A 19,339-nucleotide genomic window follows, 5' to 3' on the forward strand; every position below is an offset into this window, starting at 1 on the left:
CAAGTGGAAAACTGTACACTTGCCTGTTAGTTTCAACAAATCATTGTTGCAGAAGCGAATACCAACTCTTCTGGCCTTGTAAGCAATCCAACTGGTTTTGATTCAATGCCTGTCTTTTAAGGTGATGCTGTTTGCATGAATAGCTCTCAATAGGTTTGTAAAGTGGACCGCAAGCAGCTCGAATGTCAAGGGATAAATGAGACTGAAGAATTAAAGAGGGATCCTACTTAAATACTTTGAAAAATTCTTTATATCTAGAGATCTATAAAATAATCCAAGCATCCACATTTTTTATCGTGGGCTGGTCATCTATTTTCAGGAAAACATCACTCCTCATCTTCCGGTGTTGAAATTCTTTAAGCAGGGAAAACACATTCCAATGTGCTGTAATGTTAACTATGATTGGTATTTTATATACCATTTGCAACTTGAAGGCAGGGACTATAGGGTTTTCATCTTTGAATTACTCTCATCTGGCCCAGTGGATATGCCAAAAGTGTTTATTCAAAAGAACTAAATTTCAGACTCCAGTTTTGGAGTTGATACACTAAGGCTCTGAGTATTCTGTTCTAAGGACATAAATTATCTCAAGAATGGAAACTTTACACTTTACTTCTTGGGTCAGTCAGACCACAAAAGAATTTGAGGGTGCTGGGATGGAAGTTCTAACAGCTCTGTAACTCCCCAGGCACTTACTCTGTACCTTGCTTGTTAGGGTCACTCCTTTGTTTTAGTCAGGTATTTCGCTGCTGTGACTAAAAGGATCTGACCAGCACAACTATAGAAGAGGGAAAGTTTATCTGAGGGCTCACGGTTTCAGAGGTCTTCGTCTTAGTCTATAGGAGGGTGGCTCCATTCCTCAGGGCTCAAGGTGAGGTTGAACATCAAGGCAGGAGAGGGTGGGAGAGGGAAGCAGCTCACATCATGGTGATTAGAAAGCAGAGAGAGAGAGTCTCTCCACTCCCCAGATACAAAATATATACCCCAAAGCCACACCCCAATTCCATTTTCTCCAGCCACACCCTAGCACTTCAGTTACCACTCAGTTAATTCCCATTAGGGGATTAAATCACTGATTGGGTTAAGACTCACAACCCAATCACCCCTTACCCAGGGGCCCTGATGGGTCCTTGTCATCAAGAGAGTTCATTTGGGATGGTCAGCGGACACTGGGAAACAAACAATCCTGTTGGGTGTTCCAGGGGCTTATGAAATACCCATGTGCCTTTCAGATGAATGTAGCTGCTGTAGTTATCAGCTATAAAAATATTTAGACAAGAGATAAGGCAGAAGTTTTCCTGTCTTGTAATAAAATTTGTTTCCTACAATAAGTATTGAGGGCAGGAAAAATCTGACACAACCCAATACACAAAACTTATAAATTTAAAAAATCTTCCCGTTGCTATCCTACCTCCAGGGTTAATACATATTATTATTATGATGATGATTATTAGTTGTTATTGTTGTCAATGTTGCTTATTGCATTAAAATACAATTTCTGAGAATACATGAAGAGATTAAAAATGTTTAAATGGAAGTTCTTGAACTCCCACATATCAGTAGGACTAATTTTGTATTACCCTGTGCCCAACCTTTGCAGATATTTGGCAATGTTTGGGGACATTTTTTTTTTTTTTTTTAGGTGCTGGGCATTGAACCCAGGGCCTTGTGCATGCGAGGCAAACACTCTACCAATTGAGCTATATCCCCAGCCCTGGGGACATTTTTAATTGTCGCAACCCAGAGGATGCTACTGGTATTAAGTAGGTAGAGGCCAGGGATCAAGCTAAACATTCTAGATGAATAGGTTAGCTCTTCACACACACAAAAAAATTATCTAGCCCATAACATTAATTGTGCTAAGGTTAAGAAACTCTTGTAATGAGGGAGTATTTATTGTGGAAAATATAATTGCTTTTATATTTTAAAAATCCATATGACATAAAGTGGTTACCTTTGCTTTACCAGATAGATAACACACCCATAATCCAGTTAACAAGGAAAGTTTATAATGATAGTAATGACTACTAAAATTAGTTCAAGTTCTTGTTATTTCAAGTTCATTTTTAAAAATTTTGATTCATAGTACACAAATGGGGTACAACTATCATTTCTCTGGTTGTACACGAGGTAGAGTCATACCATTTGCATAATCATACATGTACATAGGGCAATGATGTTTGTCTCATTCTATTATTTTTCCATCCCCCTGTCCCCTCCCCATTCCCTCCCTTTCTTCCATTCTTGCCTCCCTCCCACCCCATGTTATGTCATCATCCACTTATCAGAAATCATTTGGCCTTTGGTTTTTTTGGATTGGCTTATTTAACTTAGCATGATATTCTCCAACTCCATCCATTTACCTGAAAATATCATAATTTTATTCTTCTTTATGATTGAATAATATTCCATTGTGTATATATACCACAGTTTATCCATTCATCTATTGAGGGCATCTAGGTTGTTTCCCCAATATAGTTATTGTAAATTGAGCTGCTATAAACATTGATGTGGCTGAATCACTATATTATGCAGATTTTAAGTCCTTTGGGTTAGGCCAAGGAGTGGGATAGCTGGGTCAAATGGTGGTTCCATTTCCAAGTTTTCTAAGGAATCTCCATACTGCTTTCCAGAGTGGCTGCACCAGTTTGCAAACCCACCAGCAATATATGAGTGTACCTTTTCCCCCACATCCTCGCCAACACCTATTGTTGCTTGTATTCTTGATTATAGACATTCTAATTGGGGTGAGATGAAATCTTATGGTAGTTTTGATTTTCATTTCTCTTATTACTAGAGATGTTGCATATTTTTTCATATATCTGTTGATTGCTTGTAGATCTTCTGTGAAGTGTTTGCCCAGTTCTTTAGCCATTTATTGATTGGGTTATTTGTATTCTTGGTGTAAAGTTTTATGAGTTCTTTATAGATTCTGGAGATTAGTGCTCTATCTGAATTGTGAGTAACAAAGATTTTCTCCCACTCTGTAGGCTCTCTCTTCACATTGCTGATTGTTTCCTTTGCTGAGAAAAAGCTTTTTAGTTTGAATCTATCCCAATTATTGATTCCTGCTTTTATTTCTTGTGCTTTGGGAGTCTTGTTAAGGAAGTTTGGTTCTAAACTGACATGATGAAGATTTGAACCTACTTTTAGTTTCTTCTTTTAGTTGCAACTCTCTGGTCTAATTTCTAGGTCTTCGAGTTCATTTTTGATGGACTGTTTACACCAATGAAGCAATCAAATCAGAGTGGTTTATAAAGCATTTTTCTCAGTATCAGGTATTGTTTATTAGTTGTCAAATTTAATTATCCTTGATAATAGGAGGCTCCAAAGGAATAATCATTGAAATTCACATTCTATACAAGCAGAAGATTATTCAAGTTCAAAATAATTGAAGTTACATGAATGAAATAAAGTGTTGATATTTAGCATTTTTGGAATTGGGATAGTAAATAATTTTAATAAAAGTGAAATTAATCTTAGTAAATAATAATTATTTTTGGTTTGTGCCATTGATTATAGAAATATCAAGAAACTAAAAAATTTTGCATTAAATTGGGTCTAAATCGGGATGTTCCCCTCATGCATGCACAAGCACACATACATCTCAATAGGTCCTGCATGTGACTTGATACTGTGTTTGGTAAATATCATGAAATGTTTATTTATTTTCCTCAATAGTCTAAAAGTTATGAGTGGGCTATTGTGTATCAGCTGATATGCATCAGCTTTGCAGATAAATTTTTTTCTTTGTTGGGAAATGTGAGACATGTAAGTTAAATCAGTCTAACAGAGCAGGTGATTGAGGATGCCAAATATTACTGTCTACACAAACCACACTGAGAAACGGGGAAGCTGGTTGTGCTAATCCCTGCAAACTTCATATTACTCTAGTTCAGATGGCAACCCTGTGGTGGGTTATGTTTGTCCCTGTACCTCTTACTGATGTATGGTGGCTACTATGGTTTGGGTAAGTCTCCCCCAAGACCCGTGTGTTAAAGGCTTATTTTCCTCTGCCTGTGGAACAATTGGAAGGAGATGGAACCTTCAAGAGGTAGAGCCTAGTCGGAGGTGTTACGGTTATCAGAGCATACCCTTGAAGGGGATATTGGGATCCTGGCCCCTTCCTGTCACTCTCTCTTCTGGGCTGCCATGAGGTAGGCAGCTTGCTCCATCCTTGTGATGCTACCTCACTATAGGTCTAGAAGCAATGGGTCTATTGAACATGGACTGGAACCTCCAAAACTGTGAGCCATAATAAACCATTCCTTTTTTAAGTTGCTTATCTCAGGTATTTTGTTACAGTAATGGAAAGCTAGCTGATAGAGATTTTTAGGCAAAGAGAGGTTTAAGGTACTTCAGGGAAAAGGGAGGTTATAAATAAAAAGAATAATTGTACTTAAAATGATTTGAAGTATGACATAATTTTAGGGGCAATGACTTCTTATTTCTGAGGAAGAATTCTACTAACTAATTCTGTTCTGGTTTAATTCTCCAGTAAGCATTTAACAAAGAAAAACTCATTCTAGCTTATTTTAACATGTTATTGTCAAATAATCATTTACCTCCATCTACCATTTTCCATTTCCATTGGGAAGTAAGGCATTATTCAAAAACATCATTTAGGAGGAAGTTAGACAATCATTGTAAAGTCACACATTCTATACAGATAATAAGCAGAGGACAAAGTCCATCAAGAGCCCACTTCAGAAGCTTTTCTTAAGTCATGTATTTATGGGCTCATACAAAAATAGTGAATGGCCTAGTCTATGCCAGGTATCACAGTTAGGAATACCTACGTGAAAAATCTCCTTTCAATCCTTTCTCAGAAAAAAATCAAAAGATGGGAAGACTTTGAACTGCCAGGCAAATTACACAGCAATTCTAAACCAATTCATAGTTTTAGATCACACACAAAAGAAGAAATCAAAAACAGCAGTCTCAAAGATGACTCTTTTAGCATCTTCCACTTTATGGAACTTCATAGCATATCCCAGACCACAGGGAGGGTTTTCCAAGGGTTGGATGAAAAAGCAGACCTAACAGTCTCTGCATAGGTCAAATTGGCACAGAAAATAAGATTGCTATTAACTAGAAGGCACATATTCATAATAAGTAATCAATATAGAAATAATTAGGAGAAGCATGCTTACTGGTAACTAAAACAAACCTTCATGGAATCAAGGATGGAAATCTCCTTTGCTCAGTAGCAGTGCTAAAGGACTTATGATTTAGGTAGCTTTAGTCTTCCAATCTCCAAAGCCACAAGTAAAAATATTAATATTCTTTGACATAGGAAGTTGTTTCTTCTCATTATTATAGAAACTATAAATAGAATAATTGGCAGAAAACTTGGTTATTTAAAATATAGTGATCTATAATCATAATTTGAGCATTGCTAAGAAAACAGCAATTCAAACCCTTGGTCCTTGTTTGCATTCATATTGGTCCCCTAAACCCCAAATCTGTGGATAATTCCTCTGCAATCACAGACCTGGCACCACTGGGAGAAATGGTGTAGTTATAGCTCAAGATTCTAACGTCATCTTGAGCAACAAAACAGAACAAACAAAAACCAGTGAATCTAGCTGTTGGGAGAGCTGGAAGAACGCATTGCAACAGGACCAAAACGGTATCATAAATAAAGATGCAGCGATCATCGTGATGCTCTATGAGAAATGATGAGCAACCGGAGGTATCCAGTCACTCGCAGCACACGTTTGTACACACATCATCCAAGCCCACGCTTACCCTCCGCTTACCCACCCATGCATCACCCCTCAACCTACCCCCGTCACCAGGTCAAACTCCGCACCAAGTGTATTACCAGTTACTCTTTACAACTTGGGTCTGAAATTATTTGAATTAAAGATAGTCTAGTCCAACTGTTGCCTCATTTTACATATTGGAAAATGTCTTCCCATTCCAATTTTATGAGGTCATAACTCTTCCTGGACTCATCTGTTCAAACATTTGGGAGCACCCAACAAGTATGGGGCATGGTGCCATATGAAATCAGAGATATTTCTGGTTGAGTCTGAGACCAACAGAGTTTAGGAGTTGGGAGACTAGACTCTGGAGACAGACTGCCTGAGTATGAAACCACTACATCATTTACTGTGTGACTACAAATAGTCACTTAAACTTTCTGTGCCTCAACTTCCTCATCCATGATATAGAGACACAAATATTATAAGCAGTATCTTCCTCAGAGGGTCACTGAGATTTACCGGAGTCAATATATGTGAAGTGCTAATCCTAGTACTTCTCTCAGGGCAGGTACTATGGAGGTGCTTGATAAAACATGTTTTAAAAGTCTTGAAATTTTAAAAATGAATCTGCATTTTTTTCCCAATATGATAAGGAAGTAAAACATATCTTAAGGGAAAGACTGGTTTTGAAAGGAAACCTTATAGTTCAGAATCAAACTAAAAAATCAAAACTGGGAATGGTTGACCATTTGGAACTATCTATCTGTGCCTCAATGAAAACAAAAGGCACAATATTTTTGAATGCTTAATAATTAAAAACAGTAGTGTAAATAAATGAGATGCTACATATAAAAGATTTTGAGGAATTCCAGTTAATGGTGACCATTTCTGCAAGGCTCAGGTAGTGTTATTATAAGTTAATATATAGTTAATGAATGGATATTGCAAATAGCTATGAAGCATACGTTTGTTAGACTCCATTCACAGAGGGAGAATGACTCTTCTTTTGCTTAAGATATACAGACACACTGAAATTTCATTTCAATTCTTGTTGCTGTTGTGTTTTTCTCCTGACCTTCATGCTTAGCAATGCCAGACCCTCAGTGAGAAGTTCCCAACTCTGACAATGTCTGGCATCCAACACATTATCATTCTCATAATTAACAGTGACTGGAAACAAATAATTAATTCTGCAGCAAATGAAAATGAATCAGTGGTGCCAACTCCATTTCCCATCTTTCTAATTTTCTGTTACAAAAGAGGGGAGGGACATGTCTGTTCTGTGGTGTGAGATTCATTTAGGAAAGAAAAAGGACAGATGAGTAATTTTTGATGTCCTATTCCTCATTCCCACAAATTCTGCTGTTGTCCCCAGGAGAAAAATCTTTCTTTGTACAGAATAAATATCTAGACAAACACAGAATATGGCAGCTGGGCATATTTATGTTTCTAAGAAGATATACTTATGACTTGGCTTGGCGAATTAGGAGGAAAGCACATTTAGAGACAATGAAATAATAAACTCAGGTAGTTTTATCTGAAACAAGAACTTCCAGTCCCCTTCAGAGCTGAAGGAACATGATACAGTGCTGCCACCCATGCTTCATAAGAGAGCAACTGCATGTGACATTTGCAACAAAACTGGCAGAAAGACATTCAAGCCTTGGAGTCAGAACGTACCATTTACTTAATTGGAGAGTTCTGAGTTAAAAGAACTTAAATGCAACTTAACTCCTAGCTGAGTCATTTCTGGTTCTAAATCTGCAAAATGAAGGAAGGGTTTGGACCTGATCTAGAACTTCTCTTCACATTCCAAAATTTACAGTGAATGGAACTGTTAGGTAGGAGCTCTACTAAGCTCCACCTGCTCAGTGAGTCTGCTTCCATGATGCATTTCAGAGCTGTGGAATTAAGCACAGGATGGAGGTCAGTGACTCACTGGCCCACTGTGAGAAAGGTCTGAGCTAAAACCCCCCTGATCACCTGACTTCCAAAAGCCCCCACTCTGACTGGTGGACCACAGTGACACTTTGGGTCTCTTGGAATTAGTGCTGGTTCAGAGTCAATGTCCAGTAAGTCATCTCTTTTTTTTCAGTGCTGGGGATTGAACCCAGGGCCTTGGGCTTGTGGTGCAAACACTCTACCAACTGAGCTATATCCCCAGCCCTAGTGAGTCATGAGAAGCCTGATTTCCGCCCCAGGTTTAGTCTTCCTAGGGAAAGCTGGGGGAAATATCAACAAAACACATTTTTGCAGGGCAGTGGCATCCTTCCTCATGGGAACCTGGTCTGTACCTTATTCAAGAGGTACTTGGCTTGGCGAATTAGGAGGAAAGCACATGTGAAGAGTCATGGGAAGTGGTTACAGTTTAGAAATTTATTTAGGGGGCATGACTTTCTGTTTTCATGAGTTCGGTTAGGTTTTTGTGAAACTTGACATGGAACTTTTCTGCTCATACGTAATCTGCCCCTTTTATAGGTAATCTGCCCCCTTCCCATCTTGAAGGCCGTTCTCCCACAGCCTTCACTCCACCACCTGAGAGGCGTTACCTGACAGCACCTCACAGTGACCCTCGCTTCAATCCTGTGTTGTCTTCTTGGCAGCACTCAGGATCCCTGCCTGACTTATTTTTACTTTTTACATAAGAATTTAATAGGTTTCCTATTTCGCTTCTAGGAGCACTAGATTAACTAGCCCTGGTGTGCAGGGTTAGACTTTTCTGACTGCTGTCTTGCCTCTGCTGTCCTTTGCAGTAACCACGCCCACCCTCCCGCAGGCATCTAAGCAGTGCACCTGTCTTTCATATCTGTGGGGTCTGGGTCTGTGGATTGAACTAACACATGAATCTAAAATATTCAGAAAAAAAACTGCATCTATAAGGGACATGTACAGACTTTTTTTGGTCATATTTCCTAGACAATATAGTATAATGACAATTTATATAGCACTTACATTGTATAAGGTATTGCAAAGAATATAGAGATAACCTAAAGTATACTGGAGAATGTGCATAGGTTATATGCACTTTATACTGATGTCTTAAACATTACCAAGCGGTCTAGGAATCAATGGTCCACTGATACTGGGGACCAGTACAGAACAAAGACAATTGTCCAAGTCTAAGTCCCTTGGAATTTACATGCTGGTGGAGGAGAGAAAGATAAAAGTAAAAATAAATCAGGGATCCTGAGTGCTGCCAAGAAGACAAAACAGGACTGAAGCGAGGGTCACTGTGGTCACTGTGAGGTGCTGTCAGGTAACGCCTCTCAGGTGGTGGAGTGAAGGCTGTGGGAGAACAGCCTTCAAGATGGGAAAGGGGCAGATCCTGTGCTCCTGGGAAAGACGTGGTGCCTTGGAGGCCCACACGGGAAGCTTTCCCAACCTTGCGGAACCTTATTTCCCTGGTCATCTTGTCTTCCTCAATTTAAAAACTGGATCCGATGTGGATGGGAGGAACTGCTTAACCATATAGCTATAACATGAACTTTTATTTAAGGCCTTCAGCATGAGAATCTTAATTCTCCGGCTCGTTTTAATAAAGAATGTTTAAATAAAAAGGGAATAGATCAACACTTCTGCTGCTTAGGTAACCAAGTTCATAAAGTAATGGAATGAATGATTCAAACATTACATGCTTTTGAAAACAAGAAGTGCCTCCGGGTGACACTGTGCATGTCAGCATCGTTTTCTCCTTCGGGGGCCTCCAAGCCCCCTGTCACCTCTCTTCAGGTGCTATGGTAGGAGGATGGAGACTGGAAGGGCTCATTGGGTGCTTTCCTTTTATTACCAGATCAAGTAGCTTGCAGAGTGGATTCAGCTATACCTAGGAAAGGCCTGGCATGGCTTCAGGAGGTAAAGCAGGGGCTAAAATGGGTTTTGAATTAAATTCGATGGGACTAGAGAAAAGAGACTGCCCAGAGTCTCACTTGGGTGAGACTGCCCAGAGATTCAGGGACAGGCTATCCAGATAAATTCTAGAGTTGTTGAGAAGTACCCTGGGCCATGGAGGCAGTAATCCACAAACTCAGATGAGGAGGAAGGATACCATGATTGCTAACTTGACCAGATTAAGGAAAACCTAGATCGTTGGGGGAGTACTATTCTGAGTATCTATTAGGTATTTCCAGAGAAGATTGGCCTGGTGAATCTGTGGACTGAGTGGGAAGAGCTACCCTTGATGTGGGCAGTTGCCATGCAACAGTCAAGGGACCCGAACATAACAAAAAAGGTAGTGGAAAAGGGGATTCTTTTCTCTCTCTCTTCTTGACCGGGGACATCCTTCTCTGCTTTTTGAATTCTGGAATTGGCATCAGTACCCCCATTCCCCTATGTTCTCAGACCATAGGCCTCATGTAACAATGGTCCACCTTATGTTTTGAACATAACCCTTGCCTTGCTCTGCCACTGCAACTTAGTTTTAAAATGGACATGTTTCTTTCTCGTCCTCTCCTCCTGCTCCTCCCTAATCTCTCCCCTCCTCAATCTCAGGGGAAACAGGATTATCTTTCTTCCCCCATCCTAGCAGAGTTATCTGTCCCTGAGTACACACCCACAATAGGAACAAAGTAATCCAGACTTTGAGGATGGCACTAAAAGATCTCAAAAATGATAAAAAATTAAAAAAAGATTATCTCCCAATTAACAAGTGAATTACAACTCCAGACAGAGAATACATGGAATGTAGCTTTTGAGTCACCTCTTTAAAAGCCCCCTGTTCCTGCTGATGTTTCCCCTGTGTTTCTCCTTTGCCAGCAAAGCAATAAAACTTTTTTTTTTTTTCCCACCTTTTTCTCAAAATTGTGTCCTTGTTAGTGAATTGGCATCGGGGACAAGGACAGAGCTTTTGGCAACAAATTTGGCAATCCAGATGGGACCCAAGGGTGGCCCCCAATCCAGCTTTCTTGGGCAGGCTTGGCTCTTCAAGGAGCCCCACTTCCATGCTGAGAATGCAAGGTGCTGGCGAAATTATTGAGAGCCAGCTGCAGGAGAGTTAGGAGATGGGTGAGTTTGCTTCAGGTTGAACCAAGGAGCTACTCCTGTGGGTAAAGGAGGGACTGAGGGATTGTCCCAGCAGCTGCAGAAGCTCCTTTTCCTTCAGGGAACTCCCACCTTCTCTCCCTGACCAGTGCAGGTTGCTCCATCATGTTCCACTTTGAGAAAAGGAAACTAAACTCAGGAAATTCATGACAACTTTGGCCATTTGGTAAGTCTCCCAGTGTGCACACTGAGACCCTTGATTCCACACATCTCCTTCCTCTTCGTGGGAACATCTGGTCCCTCTTTGTAGGGACATCTGTGGTGCCACAGGTGTAGGAGTCATGGTTAAGTGGGACTTGAGAACCTAGGGATATTTCTATTCTAGGTTCCCATCTGTTTGTTGGCCTTGGGCTTGGAAATTCCCTCTGGTTGTGTGTTTTGTTTGCATCTGCTATTGCCCCTTTGAAGACATGGCCAGTACTGCATTGATTCTATAGGTAGTCTCTTGGGAAAGATCTTGGCTGGTCATTTTAAAGGTTTCCATCTGTTAGCATGGTTTGGGGGTTTCTTTCTGGTTGTCTTGCTCTGTGTTTCTTTTTTTGTATGACCTTGCAATTGTAGTTGGTCTGTCAGAGGTAAAGTGAGTAGAAGAAATGACCACCTATAAGTCTGTCTAAGATAATGTTATGGTGTAATGATCCTGCTTTTACATAACTTTTTAGATTATTGTACAATCTTGCAGTTGGAGTTGGTCTGTCAAAGGTAAAGTAAGTGGGAGAAATTTTTATGTGCAGGTCTGTCTATTTTAAAGGTTCCTGTGTGTTAGCCCTGGTATCTGTCATCTCTCTTGTCTGTTTTGTCTGTTACTGGCCCTTAAAGACATGGGCCATGCTGCATTGATCTTACTGGTAATGCCTTGAGCAGAGAGATCTGGTCGCATGGGCCACCAATAGGTATAAGCCTATCTAGAGAAAGAGGGTTTACTGTAACACACTCTGGGCTTTAAATGGTTATTCTGGATTCTTATACAATCTTGACACTGAGGTTGGTCTGTCAGGGGTAAAGTACATGAAAGAGATTCTGTATGTACAAGCATTTATGCTGTTGCATGATAAGGAGTCTGAATCATCAGGAACTAAGTTGAAGGTGCCAAAAGGCACTGTCTCTGGTGTGCAAGGATAGCAGGACACCAGAAGAAAGGGTTCAAAGATTTAAATCTTTCAATCCCAGTGCTGGTTGTTCCCTCACTGTTTTAGGCAGCCACACACAGGTCATCTCATTGTGGTCAAGAACACTAGCCCTAAAATGGGGGAAGAATCCCAGAAAAGCTGCCTGGGCTGTAGAAAATGGCCAAATAAAACCTGGCCTCTGCCCTGCCTTCCAGCCCATTCTCCCCCTGGGAAGTGGAGGCAGCTGACCATAATGAATGTAACAGTAGGTTCTAGAACTGTCTGTTTATGACCTGGGGACGGAAATAGTCTCCTCTTTTAAGATCTGACAGGACACCCCATTTGGCCAGGTGGTATTCATCAATGGGGAAAAGCAATTCTTGCTATAACAGTATCCCAAGAAACTAAATGCTTGGAGAGACTGACAGAATAAATAACTACCCCCAGAAATGAAAAAGACAGAAACTAAGGCCAACCTGTGTCTCCTAGGCAGCTTCTGCAAAGGGATCTTCAAGGAAGCCTAAAGAAAAGGATGGAAAGGGCCTTCTCCACTGCATATCAATATGCCTAGTATAAGAAAAAGGCTGCAAAGGAGCCTCTGGGTGCACCTGAGAGTGGGCAGCTCACTTAAAGCTCATGGCATTGTGATATTGATAACAGAGAAAGGTCAGGCTCAAAAATATCCCATGCTCCAACCCCTTGAATAAAACCTGGGAGAAAAAAAGATTAAGGCACAGTTTTTGTATATGCTGGATTGTCCAACCCTCTCCTGAGATGAAATTTGTTGTGTAAACTAAATGCACAGATAACGTTCATAAGGACTGTTTCAGAATGTGAATTTAAGAAAGGGTTTGAAACTGGAAAAGATAAAAGAAAGTTATAGGTATGGAAATATACTTTAATATGCAAGATTGGAAGGTAAAAGAAATATTTATGGATGAGAAAGTATTTTGTCTGGTGAAGTCATATTCTTGTGCTGAAGTCCGAGATGAAAGAGGACAAAACTAAGTATGTAAAATTGTGAATGTCTGAGTAATTCATAGAAGGTTTGCAGAAGGTAAATGTCAAAAGTTTGTGTTTGTGATTAAATTGACTAATAATTAGCACAAAGTTATTTGAACTGATATGAAGCAAAGTCTGAAACATGGATCTGCTCTTATCTATTGAGATAATTTTCTTGTATTTGTTAGATTTTATTACTTGGGGAAAACTAAGTTTTAAAGAAATGGGGTTTGTACCTGTTTTAAAGTCTTAAATGATTACTTGTAACTGGTTAAACAAGCAATGTTATTTAGGTTATTACAATACTATGACACCCCAAATATATGTGACTGACTATATGTATGCATCTGAGAACTTAATTGGTCTAAGCCTTGTCTAAGTATTATGTAAAAGTTTATAAAATGAAAGTTTATGTAAGTAGATGGGCAAGATAACCGGCAAGTGCTCTCTTTCACACATTGTATCTGAAGGGCCACACTGTCATTTGAAGACCTGTCTTATACCTGTTTGCTTTGACTAAGTCAATTTCTGATCATTAACATGTTTTCTAAATGTATAAGAGATTAAGCTATTCTTTGATTTTTGCTAACCCATACTAACCTGTGATTATTGTTACCATACACTTGGATCTAAATTGTACTTTAAAAGTTAAACTTAGTTAAATGTAAAGCTTAGGAGAGCACTTTGCCAAGGTGGTGTTCTCCAAACTAAAATATCTATGGCAAAAGTCTCATATTTGTATAGAAATAATAAATTTGGTAGGTATCTATTCATGTCATTTGATGTTTATAGTTGGATAAAGTAGCCTGTTGCCAATAAGTTATATATACAATTTTGTGTTACTCTCCATACTGGAATTGGAATTTAATACATTTTGGAAGGTAATAAGAAAAGCCTGATATGTTTAAAGATGACATTGTAAAACATGGAAGCATTCTCCCATTTTTTTTTTCCACAAAAAGGAAGTTAAAAGCTCTCTTAGCCTTTGTTTGATTCATGTTTTAGATTTAATGTTGTATTGTGTTATTTGTGAAGGGCCAGCCTTACCTTTAAGGCTCTCCCTCCCACCTTACTCCACATTAGAATGGCTTCAAAATAGGCCAGACTTTAGCTCATTTAAAGTTGTGTTCAAAAGATTGTTTTTTTTTTTTTAAACTTCTTTAAAAATTTTGTGTAGTTGTAGATGGATAGCATGTCTTTGTTAATTTTTATGTGGTACTGAGGATTGAACCCAGTGCCTCACACATGTGAGGCAAGTGCTCTGCCACTGAGCTATAGCCCCAGCCCCAAGACTGGTTTTTGTTGTAAAGGTAACTATGATTTTTAAACAAGTGATATAATATAACTAAGTAAGGTTTCAAGATTATAAAAATAATTTTTCTTGGTTCATAGCTATTACACAAACTGAATATGTTTTTGCTCTGTAATTTCATTTTGTATTTCCTTGTAAACTTTATAATTGTTGCCTGTAAGTGTTTTGCAGAGGTAATGCTTCAAAACAAAATAAAACAAACAACCTGGGTTAATTTGAGATAATAAGCCATCACCTACAGTACAGATAGTATATAATGCTGACTTCCAGTACCAATACTGATTCCAACTAAATGAAAAGGATAACTGTAAAATTACAGATATTGAAGTTATAACCCATTACTCCCTCTTTAAGACTGGTGAAAAAGGATTGCTGAGTGTTTAAAATAAAAAACTTGGAGACCAAAGTCAAGGAAGTAAAAGGGCCAAGGAAAAAGTAGCCAACACTTTGACCCTCACCCTCTAAGATCAGCCAGGGCCTAGAGAATGACAGGACCCCTCTCTGGGCCCTGCAACTCTGGTGAGTCACCCAATCTGCTGATCAGGGAGATTGAGAAGACCCTAGAGAACAGGAAGCCAACTAGTGCACATTCTGCAAAGAGGAGGGTCATTGGAGATGGAAATGTCCCTGATGCTTCCAAGAGAAGTCACATATGGTCAGTTAGACTCTGACCCATCTCAGCAGGTTGCCCGACTGGTAGAAGAAAGCTAAAGGATCCTTTGCACATGTCCCCAAGAGTGATCTCTGAGGAATCTCAGTTGACTCTCAGAATCTCAGAATAGAGAGGGACAAGATCAGTTTTGACCAAGTTGGTCTTTAACATCTAGCAGGAGAGTATAGCCTAAGCACAGTTCTACATGGACATTTACAAGGAAAAACAATGTTTTTTTTTAATGTAACTTAAGACGTACACTTGTGTCAGCCCTACCAAAAGTAAATAAACTTGAGGGCTGTAAAGTAAGTATTCTTGTGTGGGAATGTTTAATAGTAGTGATTACAAAGGACTTGAGAGTCACAAGTTTATCCTGAGTTAATTTGAGCCTGACCTCATTGACTTACAAATCTATATTGATAAACTTAATCTGTTTTTCACTGATTATGAGTTACTATCTTCATGGTTTTCAAGACTTGTTGAAATATTAATTGCTTTTGTACTAATAGTTTACAAAAAAAGTAATGCTTTGCTATCTTGTTTATTGCTGTCTTAGCATGATCCCTGACCTATGTTCTGGGCTGTTCTGATGCTGAATGCCCTTAATTGTTCACGCCCCACCTGATAGAGAACAAGAACTTTGGTTTATTTCTGCCAACTTTGCCCTCTTCAGCAGGAAGCAGCTTGGACATATTGTCACCCATTTTTTTTCATAGAAATGGAATGTAAAAATTGACAGTGGGGAAATAGTGGTCCACTTTGTGCTTTGATATAACCCTTGCTGATCTGCTACTGCAACTTATTTTTAATAGACATGTTTCTTTCTCTTCCTCTCCCCCAGCTCCTCCCTAATCTCTCCCCCTCCCTAAACTTAGGGGAAACAGAATTACCTTTCTTCCCATCCTAGGCAGAGCTATCTATCCCTGAGTACACACCCACCACAGGAAAAAAGAAATCCAGACTTTGGGGATGGTACCAGAGGATCTCAAAAATGATTATCTCCCAATTACAAGTGAATTACAACTCCAGACAGATAACATATGAAATGTAGCCTTTGAGTCTCTTTAAAAGCCCCCTGTTCCTGCTGATGGACAGAATCACAGCCTTTAGGACAGGAGTCCCCTGTGCTTCTCCTTTGCCAGCAAAGCAATAACCTTCTTTTCCTTTTTCTCAAAACTGTGTCCTTGTTATTGGATTGGCATCAGAGACAAGGACCAAGTTTTTGGCAACACTCAAACTGGACATTATACCGTTGGTTTCCTTAATTCTGAGGCTTTTGAACTTGGATAGAGCCATGCTAACAACACCCAAGGATCTCCAACCTGTAGACAACCTGTTCTCTGTTTCCACAATCTCATGAACCAATTCCCCTAATAAATTCCCCCTTATCTATCTAGGTAGCCTATTGGTTCTGTCTCTCTGGAGAACACTGCCTAATACAGAGTTCTTACTTCCTTTTTTTTAGCTTAATTTCTTAGGTCCCCTCAGCTGCTGGGTTACACAAAACTCTGGATGTTTTGACTCCTCTACAAAGGTAACTAAACTCACATCATGTCCCCTTCAGCCCTGCCCCTGGCCTAGGAAATCATCTGTTCTGGTGAGCAGGGAGGCTTGATTTTACTTGCCATACTTCCTCCCAAATCTTTTGTCCATGATTGGTTCTTTCAGTTTCCTTTATGGGCCAGATTTGAAATTCAAAGCCAGGAAGAGGCCACTTTCTCCACTGTTCCTGCTGACACACTGAGGCAATGAGCACAGGACAGCTCATCCAAATGAATGGGAGAATGAGTTAAGAGGGAACAGGAAATGCCAAATCATAGGTGAATTCTAAAACATTATCTTACATTTTCTCCTCTAGCAATACTTTTAGTACATTACCTCATTTGATCCTCATACTCCAAGGTAGGAATGTAAGGTTCTATTATCTCCTTTTACCAAAGAAAAGAGAGAGTATGAGAGTCACCCAGGAAGAGCCTAAATGACTTGCATTTCTTGATTCTAGTCCTATGCCAACTTCATGAAGTTGCTACACTGCTATAACTTCTCATATCACAATTTATAGAGACTACCTGTGTTAGCAACACACTGAGCTTTTCAGGGTAAATTATGTTAGTTAGAGATTAGCAGCCTTGATTTGCTGACTGGAGGATAATTTGTTCATGATAGGGATGAGGATGATAACATGAATAAGCCCACATAGCTTCTTCTTCCTGTGAACAGTCCACTGATTTGCAGTATTTTGCAGTTACCATAATGACCCTTTGTCTCTACAGTCAATTGGGTTGACCATGTTACAACACAGATTGACAATTAAAATTGTCATAACCACTTTACCATTCAGGTACTTTTGAGTTTATGAATATCACTGAAATTTTCCAGAGAAGATTAGGAATACATGAACCAAAATATCTCTGCACATCAGCAGTGTATGTAGCCAATTTCACTCTGACTGAGCACCAAGGATTCCTTCTACTGTGGTCAAGTCCCCTTTGTCCATCATTATAAAGAAAATGATTGATTCTGATCATTTTTCCAAGAAAAAAATGTAGTTATAGTTTCTTAAACTCTCCAACCATCTTGATTTGGTGTAATGCACTGTTGTCCCTCTAAGGAATGCTCCTGAAAGTTTTACAAGTTAGTCAAATATTTGTTATGTGCCTGTTACATGAGGAGCTATAGTAAGTGCTACTGTTTGTAATTAAGAAAGATATCCTGGCATACCTTTACCTTTTTCACAACATTGTGTTCTGCTGCATAGGTTGTGATATTGTATCATCAACTGCAACTGAGAGCATCTCAGATTCATAACCCAGTCTGTCTCCTTCCCTTCATTTAAAACATTTTAAAAGAATGTTTCTCCTATAAACACCTTGAAAAGAATATCTTTAAATTCTCAAGTATGAACCAGAAATTTTATGTCTCTGAATTTTTCCTTATTAAAGCAGTTTCTCATACTCTCCTAATCAAGCCATTGAGTTTTCCTAAGCTTGTGGATTCACACAGTGTAGTAATAAGTGCTTTCTTTGAAGAAAATGACTCCATCATTGGCTTTCCATGCCATTGCCCTTGGCTAGAAGCACAACTTCTGATAATTCAACATGAGTCAAGAACTTACAGAAAGAAGTTTTCATCTCACGAAGCAAGCTTCCTGCCTAGTCAAAGACACTCAGATCATGCAGATCAAATAACATTACAGTTATTTGTGACACTAATCCTGAATTTGAGAGTATCCCTAAATGGTTTGGAACTTTAATCAGTTCTTAATTGGCAGAAAGATTTCTTGCTTAAATTAAATTTTCAGGAGAAACATACATGTATGAATGTGCTCTGCTGTGGAAATAACTTTCCATTTAAACAATATCAATTTCCTGAAATTGTGACATATAGGTGTCAGTCATGAGAACATAGGGATATTTCACTTATCCCTCAGGTTTAGGGGTTGATCATTATATCTCTAAAACTCAGTAGTGTAGCTCCTGAGGCTGACACAAACACAGGGAGAAGAGTAGGAGATAATCCCTTGGTATCGAGGCCTTCTAGGATGAAGAATGCATACAATCATGAATAAATACATTACTATAAAGTATGAAGAAGAAAACCTTACCCGAATCCAGAAAGTAAGCGACAGAAGAGAAAGAAGCCATAGCCTTGGACAAATGAAGAAAGGAAGGCAAAGAATCCGTTGACAGACATGCAAATCAGAAGAGACTGTTTCCTTCCCACTTTGTCTGCCAGTCCTCCCCAGAAGAATGCCCCCACCATCATCCCGAGGTACACTATGCTGCCTGCAACACACAGAAAACAAAGAAGCACATCAGAAATCGGGAGTAAATGACATGTAAAATGACAGCAAGTGAACAAGGAACAAAATACATTCCAGCATTTTGCTTGGGGACATGCCCTTAACAAATATGTCCTTTGGGATACAGTAATCAGTTCTGAGTTGAAAATTAAGCTATGAAGGGTACCTTGGACTGCCATGACCAATTGCAAGGGTTGATGGGAAGTTATTTTCTCTACCATCTCATGCAGAAGAGAACAAGATGGTTGGGTCCCATCCCAGCCTTGTGAGGGTGATTAAACAGTAGGCAGACATGAGAAGTATCCACTCAAAGTAATCCTGGAGTTCGACTCATGGTCAATCATCTTTGGTCTTAGTGTCCAGTGCATCACCATGACAAGACCAAGGTAGGAGACCACGGCAAAGGCCCCCAGGTCAAATTGTACGCCGTACGGTGCCTCAAATCTCTGCCTGTAGCAGATGATCTGTGCCACAGCCAGACCCTTGGCCCCTGTAGAAGATTCCATGGTTTCTTCTCTCTAAACCTTCTTGAAAGCCCTGGTCCTTCCTTGGGAGTTAAGGAAAATTGACTTAGAGATTACAAAAGTTAATCTTAAAGTGATCTCTAGCTCTGATCCTCAGAGAAGACTCTTGGAGTGAGGAGCTTAAAGAGAGAAGAAAGAACTGTTAGTATTTTGGAAAAATGAAACTTATTGTTGGCTTCAATCCCTAAGG

At 39.4% G+C, this 19,339-nt stretch overlaps 1 protein-coding gene across 2 annotated transcripts in view; it reads right to left on the reverse strand.

Annotated features, from left to right (window-relative positions):
* The window catches only part of Sv2c (synaptic vesicle glycoprotein 2C), a 240,181-nt gene that overhangs the window by 93,578 nt on the left and 127,264 nt on the right, over positions 1–19,339 (reverse strand). For both annotated transcript variants that reach the window (XM_047554849.1, XM_047554850.1), the window contains exon 3: positions 18,428–18,608. In XM_047554849.1, coding sequence (XP_047410805.1) covers positions 18,428–18,608 — 181 coding nt within the window. The remainder of the gene's footprint in view (positions 1–18,427; positions 18,609–19,339) is intronic.

Source organism: Sciurus carolinensis, chromosome 6 (assembly GCF_902686445.1).
Source record: "Sciurus carolinensis chromosome 6, mSciCar1.2, whole genome shotgun sequence".
Taxonomy (NCBI): Eukaryota; Metazoa; Chordata; class Mammalia; order Rodentia; family Sciuridae; genus Sciurus; species Sciurus carolinensis.